This window comes from Mus caroli, chromosome 7 (genome assembly GCF_900094665.2).
Source record: "Mus caroli chromosome 7, CAROLI_EIJ_v1.1, whole genome shotgun sequence".
Lineage (NCBI taxonomy): Eukaryota > Metazoa > Chordata > Mammalia > Rodentia > Muridae > Mus > Mus caroli.
In genome coordinates, this window is record NC_034576.1 from 78,952,580 (window position 1) to 78,967,608 (window position 15,029).

At 41.8% G+C, this 15,029-nt stretch overlaps 1 protein-coding gene across 1 annotated transcript in view; it reads left to right on the top strand.

The window, feature by feature from the left end:
- Agbl1 (ATP/GTP binding protein like 1) overlaps positions 1–15,029 on the top strand; it is an 842,475-nt gene that overhangs the window by 61,666 nt on the left and 765,780 nt on the right. The window contains exons 2-3 of the mRNA XM_021168273.1: positions 12,097–12,160; positions 13,963–14,109. Of these exons, the coding sequence (XP_021023932.1) occupies positions 12,097–12,160; positions 13,963–14,109 (211 nt within the window). The remainder of the gene's footprint in view (positions 1–12,096; positions 12,161–13,962; positions 14,110–15,029) is intronic.

Below are 15,029 nucleotides of genomic sequence, written 5' to 3' on the forward strand. Positions count from 1 at the left end.
TGTGTTTTCCTGTTTTTCTTTAAGGACCTCTACCTGTTTGGTTGTGTTTTCCTGTTTTTCTTTAAGGACTTGAAACTCTTTAGAAGTGTTCTCCTGTATTTCTTTAAGTGAGTTATTAAAGTCCTTCTTGATGTCCTCTACAATCATCATGAGATATGGTTTTAAATCTGGGTCTAGCTTTTCGGTTGTGTTGGGGTGCCCAGGACTAGGTGGGGTGGGAATTCTGCGTTCTGATGATGGTGAGTGGTCTTGGTTTCTGTTAGTAAGATTCTTATGTTTACCTTTTGCCATCTGGTAATCTCTGTAGTTAGTTGTTATAGTTGTCTCTGTTTAGAGATTGTTCTTCTGGTGATTCTGTTACCATCTATCAGCAGACCTGGGAGCCAGGCTCTCTCCTCTGAGTTTCAGTGGTTAGAGCACTCTCTGCTGGCAAGCTCTCCTCTTACAGGGAAGGTGCACAGATATCTGGCGTTTCGATCTCCTCGTTGCCGAAGATGAAGGCCCAAAACAGGACTTTTCCCAGAGCTGTGTTGCTTTGGCAGGTCACAGAAGCTGTCAGCTTCTGTGGTGCACACTCTCACCTGTGCAGACTAAGTTCCTAAGTTCGGAGGAGTCCTGGAATCAAGATGGCGCCAGCTGCTCCTGAGGCAAAGGGCTCCTGGGCAGGGGAGGGTGGCTGGATGTCTGGGGCCCGAAAAGGGTGCTGCCTCAGAGGCTCTGTGGCTCCCACCTGTCCCAGAAGCTGTCAGCTTCTGTGGTGCACACTCTCACCTGTGCACCCAATGGTGTTCTTTTAATCATAGCATTAGCAATGGAGGAGAACAGCATGTTGGGTCCAGAGAAGGTGCATGATTAATCTGAAGTCATAATGGGAAAATTTGGGTTAGGACTAGATTTACCTTCTCCAATTCTGTTGTGTGTCTATTCTAAAAGGACGGACGATCTAGAGACTGCCATATCCGGGGATCCATCTCATAATCAGCTTCCAAACGCTGACACCATTGCATACACGAACAAGATTTTGCTGAAAGGACCCAGATATAGCTGTCTCTTGTGAGGCTATGCCAGTGCCTGGCAAACACAGAAGTGGATGCTCACAGTCAGCTATTGGATGGGTCACAGGGCCCCCAATGGAAGAGCTAGAGAAAGTACCCAAGGAGCTAAAGAGATCTGCAACCCTGTAGGTGGAACAACATTATGAACTAACCAGTATCCCGGAGCTCTTGACTCTAGCTGCATATGTATCACAAGATGGCCTAGTCGGCCATCAATGGAAAGAGAGGCCCATTGGACTTGCAAACTTTGGATTATAAATGTCATTGTCCCATTGTCATGATACTTATTCCTTAACCTTCAAATTACATTGCCTACTATGATCTAGCTTCAAAAGGCACCCAGTTCTCCTCCTGTTTCACTCTACCTGGTAATAGGGAAGTTCATAAAAGTTCATTGTCATACTGAAGGATAGAAGACATAGTTCTTGCTTGTTGATGATCAACCTGCCAAAGTATTTGAGGACATGTTAAGATTTTCATAGTTTCTACCCCACATTTTAAATGCTTTCACAAAAGAGACATTAATTTGGCTATTGTTGAATGTCTGATTTTCTTTTTCAGACTTTCCAGGTTTCAAAAATAAATAAATTCACAAAATATGGTAAAAGTTGCCCTTTATTTATGAGAACATTATTCAGTTTATGTTGTCCTCAATTTTCTCATCATTACAAGTGTAATAGACACAGGCAAGTGAAATATGAGTATTTTGTTTTGAGGGCTAAAAAGTAAATGATCCCCAAAATAATAGACACACAAATGACACTGTCATAGAGTAGAATGCATGTAATGCCAGTTCATATCGTGCCTGGATCTCTCTGTCTCTGTCTGTCTCTGTCTTGTCTGTCTGCCTGTCTGTCTCTGTCTCTTTCTCTGTCTCTGCCTCTGCCTCTGCCTCTGTCTCTGTCTCTGTCTCTGTCTCTGTCTCTGTCTCTGTCTCTGTCTCTCTGTCTCTGTCTATGTCTCTCTCTGTCTCTCTGTCTCTCTCTCTCTTCACATGAGAATATAGTATGGGCCCATGTGTCTTTTAATTCATGTGCCTCTGTATACTTTGCAGTGGTCAGAGGCGAACACTTGGACTCCCATTGTATCATTCTCTGCCTTTCTTTAAGACAGTATCTCTCACTGAACCTGTAGCTTAACTGGTAGCTACCAAGTATTAGCAATTCTATTATCCTTATCTCTCATAACACTGAGATTATAGAAATGTGTGAGATCACACATGGCCTTTTATATAGGTGCTGGAATCTGAACTCATGTCCTCTTGCTTTCACAAAAGCATTTACCCCTGAGCCATCTATGGAACTCATTTACAGAAAATTGCCTATTTTGTAACTCTAAGTTGTATATAATATCTCTGAAAATAGATCTTGAGACTGGGGTTTAAGGATGGCCAATCCCTATAAGTTTATAGAAAATTCATGTTGGTCCACTATCCATGAAAGAACCGGCATCTCCGCCTACCACTAATAAGTTTAGTGTACGCTTGTATTGGTTATTTTCTTGTTGCTGTGACAAAATGCCTGGGAAGAGTTTCTTAAAGAAAAGTGTCACAGGAGTCTTCCATGTCTCTCATTTCAATTGTGACTGCTCTACCCCACAAGGAAACTGTTTACACAGGAAGCCATTGAATAGAACATTTACATATTATGATAGGGGTCCTGAAGTGTAGCTCTTCACAGGTGATGGCTTTTGGCAGGGATTGGGGTGGGGAAGGACTACATTTTCTTTAAGGGGCCGACTCCTGGCAGTTTGACCATGATCCAGTGAGTATTTGGGCAACATAAATTGGACTTGATATATATTTCTTTTTTCTTTTCTTCTTTTCTGTGGGGAGATCACAAGGGAGGAGAGGGGTATGCTTGAGAACAGAGGTAAATGAATGTGATAAGGTTGTATTATGTGAAACTCCCAAATAATCAATAAAAATATTACATTGAAAAAAAGAAGCATGTATTTTGAGTCATAGTTTAAGAGTACACAGTCCATCACGATAAAGGCATTAGGAAGGCAGGAGTGCAAGACAGCTGATTACATTGCATTTGTAGTCAGGAAGCAGAGGGGGAGTGGCAGAAGAAGGGAGAGAGGGAGCAGGAGCAAGAGCAGGACCTATCTACAGGACCCTATCCCACAGGGTCATGTTGCTCACATTCAAGCTGGATCTTTCCTCCTCAGTTTATCCTCTCTGAAAACATCCTCATAAATGCACTTAGTGTTGGGTCTCCTAGAGAATCTAAGCCCAGTCAAGTTGACCTCAAAGGATTGTCTTTGGATCTTGATCAAACCTGGCCATTGACTTTATATCATAGCTACCAAGACTGTATTTTCCTGATTCATAACTTATACGGCAACCTGGAGCTTGCCCAGGTTTTTCCCTTGAATATGTTGCCCAGAACCTCAGCCACCCTGATTCTGAGCCACAGGAAGACATATGAGATGAAAGATGCTTCATTTTCTGGATAAATAAAACTACTCAGAAGACCTCTATGGTCTGTGCTGCTGCTGCTGCTGCTGCTGTTGCTGCAGGAAGCAATGTTGGTATCCATGATCCCTGAAGCCACTGCAGGCTGTGTTAATGCCCATGGTTCATGAAGCCACTGGGGATCATGTTGCTGTCTGTGATCAGGATGCATGTACTGAAGGAGACCATGTTGATGTCTGTGGTCAGTGCTGCCACCAGAGGCGATGTTGGTTAATGTTAGTTGATCCATGCTGCAACCAGAAGCCACATTGAGCTTTATGGTCCATGCTGCCACTCAGGCTCATGACGAGTTCTGTGTTCCATGCTGCTTCTGGAAGCCCTGTGGCTGTCTGTGGTTCATGCTGCTGCCAGAAACCATGTAGAAGTTCATAATCTGTGGACTTGCCAGCTGTTACTGGCAAGAAAACATTTTTTTTCCAGTGATATCAATGACTGCTGACTCGTAACTGAGAAGGGGAGATATTGAAGGCTTCTGTGATACCTCCCAGTCTCCCCTGAAATGAAACAGTGTAGACAGGAAGCTGGGAGGAATGGGAAGCTAGTGTAGTTGTGTGCAGTGTATGGGAGAGGCAAAAGAGGAGGAGGAGGAAGGAGAGGAGGAGGAGGAGGAGGAAGAGGAGAAGGAAGAGGAGAAAGAAGAGGAGGAGGAGGAAGAAGAAATTCTGGGGAAAAAGTAATTAATTATAGGACTCAGAAAGGGGGCATCTTTCCATTTGCTTTAGAATTTCATGGATTCATTCTTTTTAATAGCTGAGTAGTACTCCATTGTGTAAATGTACCACATTTTGTGTATCCATTCCTTTGTTGAAGGACATCTGGGTTCTTTCCAGCTTCTGGTTTTTATAAATAAGGCTGTTATGAACATAGTAAAGTATGTGTCCTTGTTATATGTTGGAACATCTTTTCAGTATATGCTCAGATAGTGGTATAGCTGGGTCCTCAGGTAGTATTATGTCCAGTTTTTTGAGGAACCGCCAAACTGATTTCCAGAGTGGTTGTACAAGTTTACAATACCACCAACAATGGAGGAGTGTCCCTCTTTCTCCAAATCCTTGTCAGCATCTGCTGTTACCTGAGTTTTTGATCTTAGACATTCTGACTGGTGTGAAGTAGAATCTCAGGGTTGCTTTGATTTGCATTTTCCTGATAACTAAGGATGTTGAACATTTCTTTAGGTGCTTCTCAGTCATTCAGTATTCCTCAGTTGAGTAAGGTAACTCAGTCACAAAAGAACACACATGGTATGCACTCATTGATAAGTGGATATTAGCCTAAAAGCTTGGAATACCCAAGATACAATTCACAGACCACGTGAAGCTCAATAAGAAGGAAGACCAAATTGTGGGTATTTCAGTCCTTCTTAGAAGGGGGAACAAAATACTCACAGGAGGAAATATGGAAAGGAAGTGTGGTGCAGAGACTGAAGGAAAGGACATCCAGAGACTGACCCATCTGGGGCTCCATCCCATACCAAACCCAGACACTATTGTGGATTGAAAGAAGTGCTTGCTGACAGGAGCCTGATATAACTAACTGTCTCCTGAGAGGCTTTTTCAGAGCCTGGCAAATACAGAGGCAGATGCTCACAGCCAAACATTGGACTGAGCATGGGGTCTCCAATGGAGGAGTTAGAGAAAAGACTGAAGAAGCTGAAGGGGACTGCAAACCCATAGGAAGAAGAACAATACCAACCAACCAGATTCCCCCCCCCCCACACACACACACGAGAGCTCCAAAAAAGTAAACCACCAACCAAAGAGTACACATGAAGGGCCTCATCATTCCAGCTGCATATGTAGCTGAGGATGGCCCTGTCGGACATTAATGGGAGGAGAGGCTCCTGGTCTTGTGAAGGCTGGATGCCCTGGTGTAGGGGAATGCCAGGGTGGGGAAGTGGGGAGTGGGTGAGCAGGTGGGTGAGCACTCTCATAGAAACATGAAGAGGGAGGATGGGATGGGGGTTTTCAGAGGGGAAACTGGAAAAGGGGATAATATTTGAAATGCAAATAAATAAAATATTCAATAAAAAATTGGAGAAAAAAAAAGAAAGTGGGCATCTTCTCAGTGCTTTTGGGATGAAGGTTCCTGAGATGTGATTGATTCAGTGGCTTTCTAGGAGGATGGTTGAGTCTCCTGTCTTGGATGCTTTTAGCATGTGTTTTATAGGGAGTGGATCCAGGGAGCAGCAAAGCCATAAATGGCAGCTTCTGGCTGGAGCAAGGTGATGCTGACCCCCTTCCTCAGTGTTGGTGTTGAAGCCTAGGCTGCAGGCACCAGGAGGCATTATTTCCCTGCCTTGTTTAGAATCTGTCTAAAAGAGCTGGAGATTGTTTGGCATTACTTTACAGTCATCTTGAATGTGTAACCTGCACACTCCGTGCTATAATTTGTCAACTGTGACTTGAAGAGACATCATAGCTTGCCTAGAATAGAGACAGAGCTGGCATTCCAGTGAATGCCATTTAAAAGAAATCAGAGAACCTTTCAGGGATGTGATGCTGCTGATTACTGCAGTGATTAGCATTAGGGTTTGGAGACTTCACCATCCACCGAGTGGCAACAAGTGTGCCTGGGCGTTGTTGACAAAGCTTGGGATTCCTGATTGTTTTTGCCAGAGGAGGCGACCTCACTCTCTCCAGATGCACATTTATTTCCCCTCTGCTCTCCTTATGAGCATTTTGCTAAGATGGGAACATTATGACCCAGATGGAAAACTGACTCAGGAGCCTGTATCCCTAATGACCTTTCAAGCTATTTTTAGATTATTCACCTTCTCTCCATTATGTCTGCCCACACACATGTGCATTTTACTCATGATTTATTGAGTATTTATTGTAACCAGATTTGTTTTCATCTGATATGCTGTATCTAACCCAATAACACCAATGAATTTGGGAAAATTATTAGGGAAATACTGTGAACATGGACTTGAGTTTTACAGAGGTAACAGAAACTGGGCTAAAGTGAACCTGAACTGTAAGTACGTCTTTGGACTGGGGGTGTAACTCAGCAGTAGAAGACTCTTCTAGCATGTTCACGCTGCATACTCGGTACAGTTCGGTAACAATGCTCCTGCTGCAACATACATTCAGGAAAATTTCAGGATTGAGGAAAACAGGTCAGCAAGGTCATGGCAGATTTCACATTGTGTGTCTGAGTTGTCCTGCACAATCTCACCCCATCCATTTCATTCTACTTTGCTCTAACCCATCCTGTTCCACTTCAGACCATCCCGTTCATTTTTCTATCTTCTCACTTCATTCAGTCCCATGTCTTCTATCTGAACCCACTCCATAGCTTTCCAAATGCTTCTCTGTGCAAGACCCCATTGTAGGTCCTATGAATGCCAAAAGGAATGATTAAGAATTATTAGTCTAGAGGAGTTCACTGCCCAGATGAAGTGTGGATGGAAAAAAGTGCCTGAAAATGTTCCACTCTCTTGCTTGAAGAGTCAATTAGGAACTTCCATTTGAATATGGAACCACATCATAGCCCAACAAACTGATAGAATGTAGCCAATTTGACACCTTTGGTTGCTGAGACAATGCCAAAAGAAGCCTTGAGACTTTGAGCTAATTTACCTTCAAGGCTATCCCTGGGGGGAATCAGATGCCATGTCAGACATTCAAGATACTTAAGATTCTGTTGCTAAAAAGAACATTTGTAGCCAATAGTCCCATGTGATTCCAGATCTCCAGATTACTTCACCACAGTCAAAGACATTTCAACCAGTATATCTGCTGATCTCTTCCTGACCCCAGTTACCACCAAAGAGAGCACAAGAAACTTCCAACAAAGTCCTGTCCCAGTTTTCCAGGTCCCAAATCAAAAGATCTGGTAAAAGACCATTGTCTGAAGCCATTGATCTCCAGAGTAGTTTAATACGCCAGCATATGTAACTCGAGAGGAAGTAAGATGATAATTGTTTAACCAAGCATTCTAAGGAAGGGTAGGTATAAAATATTGTTGAGAAAACAAACGCACAGAAAATAAGTTTGTTTCCATGAAGCTAAGTGTTGCCCCACTTAAGTGGGTACCAGTTGTACCATAATCCTTGTGAACAGTGTCTGCTGAATCCCTTGACTTGTATAGTACCCAGTGTGTTCAGACTTTTGACAATTGTGGATAATGAGTACTGAGAAGGCAAGATAGCACAGGGAATTATACAGAAGGCGGGGCGGGGGCTGGAGTTTGAAAATGAAATGTGATTGGAAGAGGGACGATAAATTATGCCAACCAATGGCATCAGGATGAACAAATCCCTGAAGTCACACGTACCCATGATGCTCTGAGGCATGTTCTGACTTAGGGTCCTAGAAAGGACTGGAAATGTTCTTTCATGGCAGGGATGTGAAGGATCTTATTTTCATACCATGATTCTGAGGCAGGAAGAGGAAGGTAAGAAGGAGATATAGAGAATTTGAAGGCAAAGAGGCAACAAATTCAAAACAGTCCATGAGAAAATTGCAATTCAAAACTGCAGTCTCTGAAAGACACTGTTCTTCCAACTGTTTGTCTCTCCTTGAAAGCTTGGCAGATCCATTTTTTATTGGAAAATCTTAACCGACAGGGGATTACTCAGTGATTCATTTAAAAGGAATCATTAAAGGAAAACCACAGCACATCACATCCTGCCTTCTTTAATTGCTCATTTATTATTACCGTGGGTGAGATAACGGCTTTGTGCTATTCTTCTAAATAGTGTAAAATATTTATTGGTAAATATAGCAATGCATAAATTAATGACAACTGAGAGTTTGTGGGGGCATTTTTCCCTCCACTGATAGCCATAATTTTTACTTAAGGAAAACCAACATGATGTATTCTGGTTGAGCATTGAGTGAGAGAGTTGTGAGCTCAATGTCTGTAGGAAGGAATTGCATTCTTTGTCAAAGCGGGAGTCTCTGGGTGGACCTATAGCATGTCTGTAAAATCAATTTCTTTTCTATTAAGAAAACTGTGCGTGGGAAGGAGGCATATAGAGGTGTAAACTTTTTTCTTCAGGGGTCACAGCTGAATTCAGAAGCAAACTCTCCAACTTTAAGAGACTCTTATAAGTGAGGGTATTTGTTATATTTCTTATCTCAAAGTCCACAGGTAAGTGGTTCTGTAGAGTTGATTTGCTGGCTGAACAATGTCACCTAGGATTCAAGATAATGTCTTCATACAATGACATCCAAAAATAGGAAGTTTATTTTTTTTCTGCAGAAAACAATTTTTTTAGAATCTTTTAGTAGACTTCCATTCAGATTTTTCCCAGACCTAGGATTGATATCCACTATTAAATTAATCATTCTAACTTCAAAAAAAAGCTTAGAAGGTTGACCAAAGTTTCATTTCTGCTGGCGAAGAGGGATAAAGTAGCCTCCATTAGTACTAGATTGCTCCTTTGAAGCAATTAAAAAGTAGTTATTTATTTATTTTTATGTATATGGTGTTCTGTCTGCATAGATATAATGCGGAACATTTTTGCAGTGCCCATGGAGGCCAGAAAAGAGTATTAGATTCTCTGGGAGTGGAATTACAGATGGTTGTGAACCACTATGTGGGTGCTAGGAATCAAACTTGGGTCCTCTGACAAGAACAGTACTTTTAACCACCATCATATCTCTGTATTCCCTCAAATAGGGTTTTCATGAAGGACTCTAGAGAGGGATGGCTCATGTGTGTGCAGCCTGTATTGTTGGCTACAGGTCAAAGGAACTGGGGTCTGGTGATTTAATATATAACATATGGCCAGCTACATTCTAGCTGGAAAATACAAAAGGAACATGCAAGACAAGGATGTTCTCAGGGAGTACTCATGGGCCCTGTAACAGAGCAGGCAATTCTTTATGGGGAGAAATTAACCCAATAAAACATTTAAAGCAATAAAACAGGTTGCTTATTACACCTCAGGAAGTGGGAATAGAGACAAGACCTGGCTTTTGCCTACAAGGTATTTAAAATTCCCTGTACCATCTGCTCCATGCAATTGGTCACATAGAATGCAGATTCACCATGCGGCCATGCTTCCCTCTGGGAACGAGAGCTTACAGCATGGCTAGCATATCCCTCTGTCACCTCTTCATTTGACTTCTGTGACTTTTCAGTCTCGGACATGGCTGGGTTAAATGTCCCTTCCCATGAGTCTCCTAGCACTAGTGTTTCCCTTTGCCACAGGCGTTAGCATTCCCAGGTCTGTCTGTCTGCCAGCTGTTGTCTCAGCCGGGCCCAGAGACTGTGATGGCAGATTGCATTTTGATCAATAAGTATCCTCACTGCCTACTTGGTGGCTAGAACATAGATGACAGCCCATGAATGTCTGCAGGATGAATGTATGAATAATTGAGTGGAAGGAAATGAAAGTGGGACCCTTTATTTCCCCTCTGTCAGCTTCCACCTTATTAGTTTTCCTCTTTCTTTGTCCTCACCTCTTCATTTCCTCTTTTATTTTCCCTTTCCTTGCAATCAAGTAATGAGTCTGGCATTTTAAGTTATACAGCATTTGCACACTCTCACACAAAGCTTCTCCCTTCTCTTTTCATGGAAAAATTGAGGTTGACCCACAATTGTCAATATTAACCAGAGAAAGAATCCCACACACATCTTTTATTCTACTGCAAATAATCTTTTGGCCTAGTTTGCAAAGGTATGAAGTTCTTCAAACCCCCCCCCCCCCCCCCGCGCCCAATGATAGACCTATGTTAGAAAAGATCATTGCTTTTGTTTCCAGCTTTGAGTAGAGGAAGGTACTGACATTGTGTGTATGCATAACTGGCAGTTGCTAGAGGGTGATATGGACTTGAGTTTTGGAGTATAATAATTAATTAATATGATGAGAGCCATCTACAGAGATGTCTTTTTTTATGTCAAAGCTCCCAGAAAAAAAATATCAGAGCATACCTAGTATTTTTTTATGACGGGTATTTGTGTTAAGTACTGGGAGGTCCCAAAGGCTTTATCTACCTGGGAAAGGAGTTAGTAAATTCCATTGTGATATTTTGTCTATCTTAATTCTAGGGGCATTAGTTTTGATTTATAAAAACATAGCATTAAGATACCTACCTAAAGTTTCTTAATGGTCTCTGGAATTTTCTGCTGAAGAAAAATGTTCTTGTTAGGTGTTCTGAAATACAACTTTCAGGTAGTGGACTTTGTTGATTGCCGGAGTTCTTTTGGATTCCACTAAAAATATTTATTTCTCCTTTTCCTGAAAAGCGACCCTCTGATGGGTACTAATTTTAAAGATTCTATACTTAGTGAAGGTGAGATAAGGAGGAAGATTACACATCCAAGTCAGAGTGAGTCCTTTGTCAAGGACTGAGAGCTGAGTGATGGAAAGGTAGAAGGCATCCCAGACCTGGCTTGTGGGAGGGGTGGAGATATTACAGGGCCCAGCATGCACTAGAAGGATGAGTCAGCACTGCCCAGCCTAAAATGCGGGGAAAGAGCTGCCAAAGAGGAAACAGTATGGTCAAATGTGCTGACCAAAGTGTAACATTTCTTGGGGAGGAATCTATAACTGAGTGGTTCCATACCATGGAAATACCTACTTTGGGTAGTAAGTATTGAAATTAATAATGAAGTTGGAGGTATCAGGAGAAGGAGATCATGAAGATGTTTGGTTTCCTGCATTTGTCCAATGTATAATGGAGAGTTCTTGAGGTCATTGAAGTGGAGGAGCACAAGTCTTACTCTTGGGATGTTAAGACTCAGAAATGATGCACTTACTCCAATAAACAAAGAAAAAATGGCCACTTTCTAATGTTACAGTGCAAAGACATAGGCCTGACTTTTGAGAACGTGCAGTGTGTGGCATTTCTGGAATTTTGATATAGGTTACCTCAGGGAATTCTATACATCCTCCCAACTTCTGAAGGAAGACTTCTCTTCTGCAGAACAAGCAACAATGTCAAGATTTAGGATTTCTAAAATCGTTCTCTCAACATGATCTCCTACTACTCTACACTTTTTTTGAGAAGATCAAAGATTATGTTTGTTTGATGAGGTAGTATTTCCATCACAACATTTTGATAGTTTTCTTTTTTGTTTTTTGTTTGTGTGTGTGTGTGTGTGTGTGTGTGTGTGTGTATGTGTGTGTGATTGCCATTAAAAATAATCCAAGGCTACTTAAATATATGACGTTCCTCGCCAGGGCCAAGAAGTGGCAGTGGGTGGGTAGGGGAGTGGGGGGGGAATTATGGGGGACTATTGGGATAGTATTTGAAATGTAAATAAAGAAAATACCTAATAAACAAAAAATATATATGACGTTCCTGTGACTGAGGCCCACTAAGCTCCTTTAGTTTGTTGTCTCTGGATCAATCAATACTTGTGTTGTGTGTACCTTAATAATATTATTAGACTGGTCCCCAAAGAGGGGTTTTTAATACTTTAGAGACACCACCTCTGAAACTCCTATCTCAATGAGTTAGCTCATTGCTACTTAAGGAGAGCTCCTCTGTCCACTCTTTCACTTCACAGACTTGATCTCAGCTCAAGCAGAGTTTTCTATCCAGGCTACTTCTATCCTCTTGTGTTTGTTGTTAAGATATCTACCTGTCTGTGTTATCATTGCAGAACTCCTCTGATAAAGCATCTACCCTGGCCATCCTCCAAGTCCTCAGCGATCTGCTTTCTGTTGGTGAGTAGGCTATGCTCACATCAAACCATATTGTAGATTGGAGACAGTGCTGGTTATCCACTGTCCCAGGAAGTGGGATAGCTGGGTATTTTTGTAACCTAACTTTCCTGTGTGGGAGAGAACCACCAGTCAATGTTTTCCCCCTTGATGTAATTTGATAAAGCTTGTTTAGACTGGGATAACTGTACTTGGTCTATTTGGCCTTGTCACCTACCTTACTGTGCCCAAACTTAGGAGGCAGTGAGATGTTGGGCAGTTATGTTATGGTTTTTCTTCTGTAAGCCCAATGTCTTCATCTGGAGAGCAACTCCTCAGTAACCCTCCTTCCCTAGGCTCCCTTTCTCTGTGTCTCACAGGAGGAGCCAGGTTCTGGAGATTTTTTACATAGATCTTGTGGAAATGGAACTATGAGGTTGGTGACCTTCAAAGGTCATCAGGTCATTTACTTTTTCATAAAAGAGATGTCTGGATTAAGTAGCTACAAGTCACCCGAGTTAACTGGATTAAGAAATATTAGCACAAACATTCAACATTAAGGATGTATGGCATGCCAGAGATAAATTTTCAAGGCTACCATCACCCTGTGGCCTTTTTTCTTTTTCTTTTTAAAGAGTCAACTTTTATGTCTTCCAGTGGCAGGGCCACTTCCATGTACATAAAAGAATTTTTTAAATGTGTTTCCTTCTTGTAGATCATCACTTGTCTTTTGAGATGAAACTATCTTCAGGAGGTAGATAGAAATGTTTAGAGTGAAGCCTTGGAATTTCTTTTCCCATATGGATGATATTGTTTGGTTTGTTGAGACAGAGTTTCTCTGTGTAGCCCTGGCTGTCCTAGAACTCACTCTGCAGACCAGGCTGTGAATGTTTTTATTTTGAAGCCAAGGTTTCACTCTATAATCCAGGATGCCCTGGAACCAGCAATCCTTCTGCCTAAACTTTCTATGTGCTGGGACTACAAGTGTGCACCACCACTCCTGGATAAATGTGGCTCCGCTTATTCTATCTCCCATCTTTATTTTATTCACCCTCATTTATCTTGTTATCTTTATTTTTCTTCCCTCCTTTATTTTATTCTGTTTTTTGGCAGACAATTGTCTTTTCAGTAGGATGGAGAACTCAGAATTTCTCCTTTGATATTATTATGTCTGTTGGTTCCTTGGTTAGGGCATAAAGGTCCTTCTTCATGTTCATATGTAAACACTGCTTTTGAGCTGCCCCTGGGAAAAGTAAGAGATGTCTTATTCAAATCTGTTCCTTGGTAGAAAGACAAATACTTTATCCTTGTTCAAGGGCTCTGACCAAGAGTCCTTGGATGCTATGTCTGGATATTTTGTTTCTTAGGAGGTCCCTACAGTGGTTTCTCTATTTCCCTTCTATTAGTTGCTAAAGAACAGAATTAAAAAATCATTATAACTCCAATAAAATGTCTCTAGATCAGAATCACCCCCTTCCTGCTAGTATATAATGATGTGTCGGTTTATATACATCTACATACATGTGTATACAGAAAAGGGAAGACTTAATGGGTCCCCAGAACTTGCAGTATCATTCAGTATACCATAGCTTCAGGAGGCAGATATATTAAAATTCCTAAATATCCCTCAATTACCATATTGCACACTTTTCTTCCCTCAGATGATAGCACAACTCGAAGACAGACCATGTCAAAAACATGCGAGCTTGTGTTTCTATGACGAAATGAATGAACCTTTACATCTGTCTCTAGCTGTTAAGTCTGAGATTTCCTCTAGGGAGGAGGGTTATCATTTGTGTCTCATATTTCCTTTGGTTTCCTTCCAGGCACAGACCGGAGGATTTATTATATGATCAGCAAAGGTGGCAGCGAGGCCCTTCTGCAGACTCTGGTGGACACAGCAAGGTCATCTTCTCCTGACTGGGACATCCTCCTGCCTCTCTTCAGGCTGCTGGCTAAAGTTGGCCTAAGAGGTACTTACAACTTCAAAACCTAATGATGACTGACGTCATACTTCTGGAGTTGTCCCCTGAGAGTAGTTGAGGTAGCCCTTGTGGGGAGGCAGAAGGGCGTGTCTCAGGTGCCCTGGTATAACAGGCTCAGCCTTAGAGCGGAGGTAATTTTACTTTATTGTTATTTTGAGGCTCAGAGTATTACATATTTTTGAGACTGGCTTCAAGCTATGCTGCACAGGGTGGCCTCAGATTCACTGTAGTCCTTTTGCCTCAGCTTCCTGTATACTGGAATTATAGGTGTGCACCATAATACTTGGCAAGCTAAATTAAAAATAAAAAAACCAAAAAAACCAAAAAACTCTAGATATCAGATAACACAAGAAGTGGTGTGAAGGAATGAATGATTGAATGACACAGAGAAGTAGTCACAGCTGTCATGGACTGCAAAAGCACCGATCGTAAGTCAGAAAAGAGGGGAGTAGCTCCAGCCCATTTTAAATCCTTACGCAGAATGAGACCATTTTATGAAATGTATTGCATATGAAAGTACATTTTCTGTATTAGCTTTTCTCTGTTGTTTTGGAGGAAGAGTCTCATGTAGCCCAAGCTAGCCTGGAACTCACTCTGTAGGAAAGGATGGTTTTGAACTCCAGAGAGCTGAGGTTATAGGTAATATGCCATCATGCCTGGCCATACTTGTGCATTCAATTTTTGGAGCTATCATAGCAAATGGTCACAGACTGTTTGCCATAAATATGGTCTCGATACTTCTGGATTCTGTAAGTCACAAACCAAGTCCTGGCAAAGTAGGTCCTTTTGAAAGTCCCAGGGGAGAATCCATTTTTTTTTTTTTTTGCTTCTGTCCTGGTGTGCCAGAACACTCTCTCTCTCTCTCTCTCTCTCTCTCTCTCTCTCTCTCTCTCTCTCTCTCTCTCTCT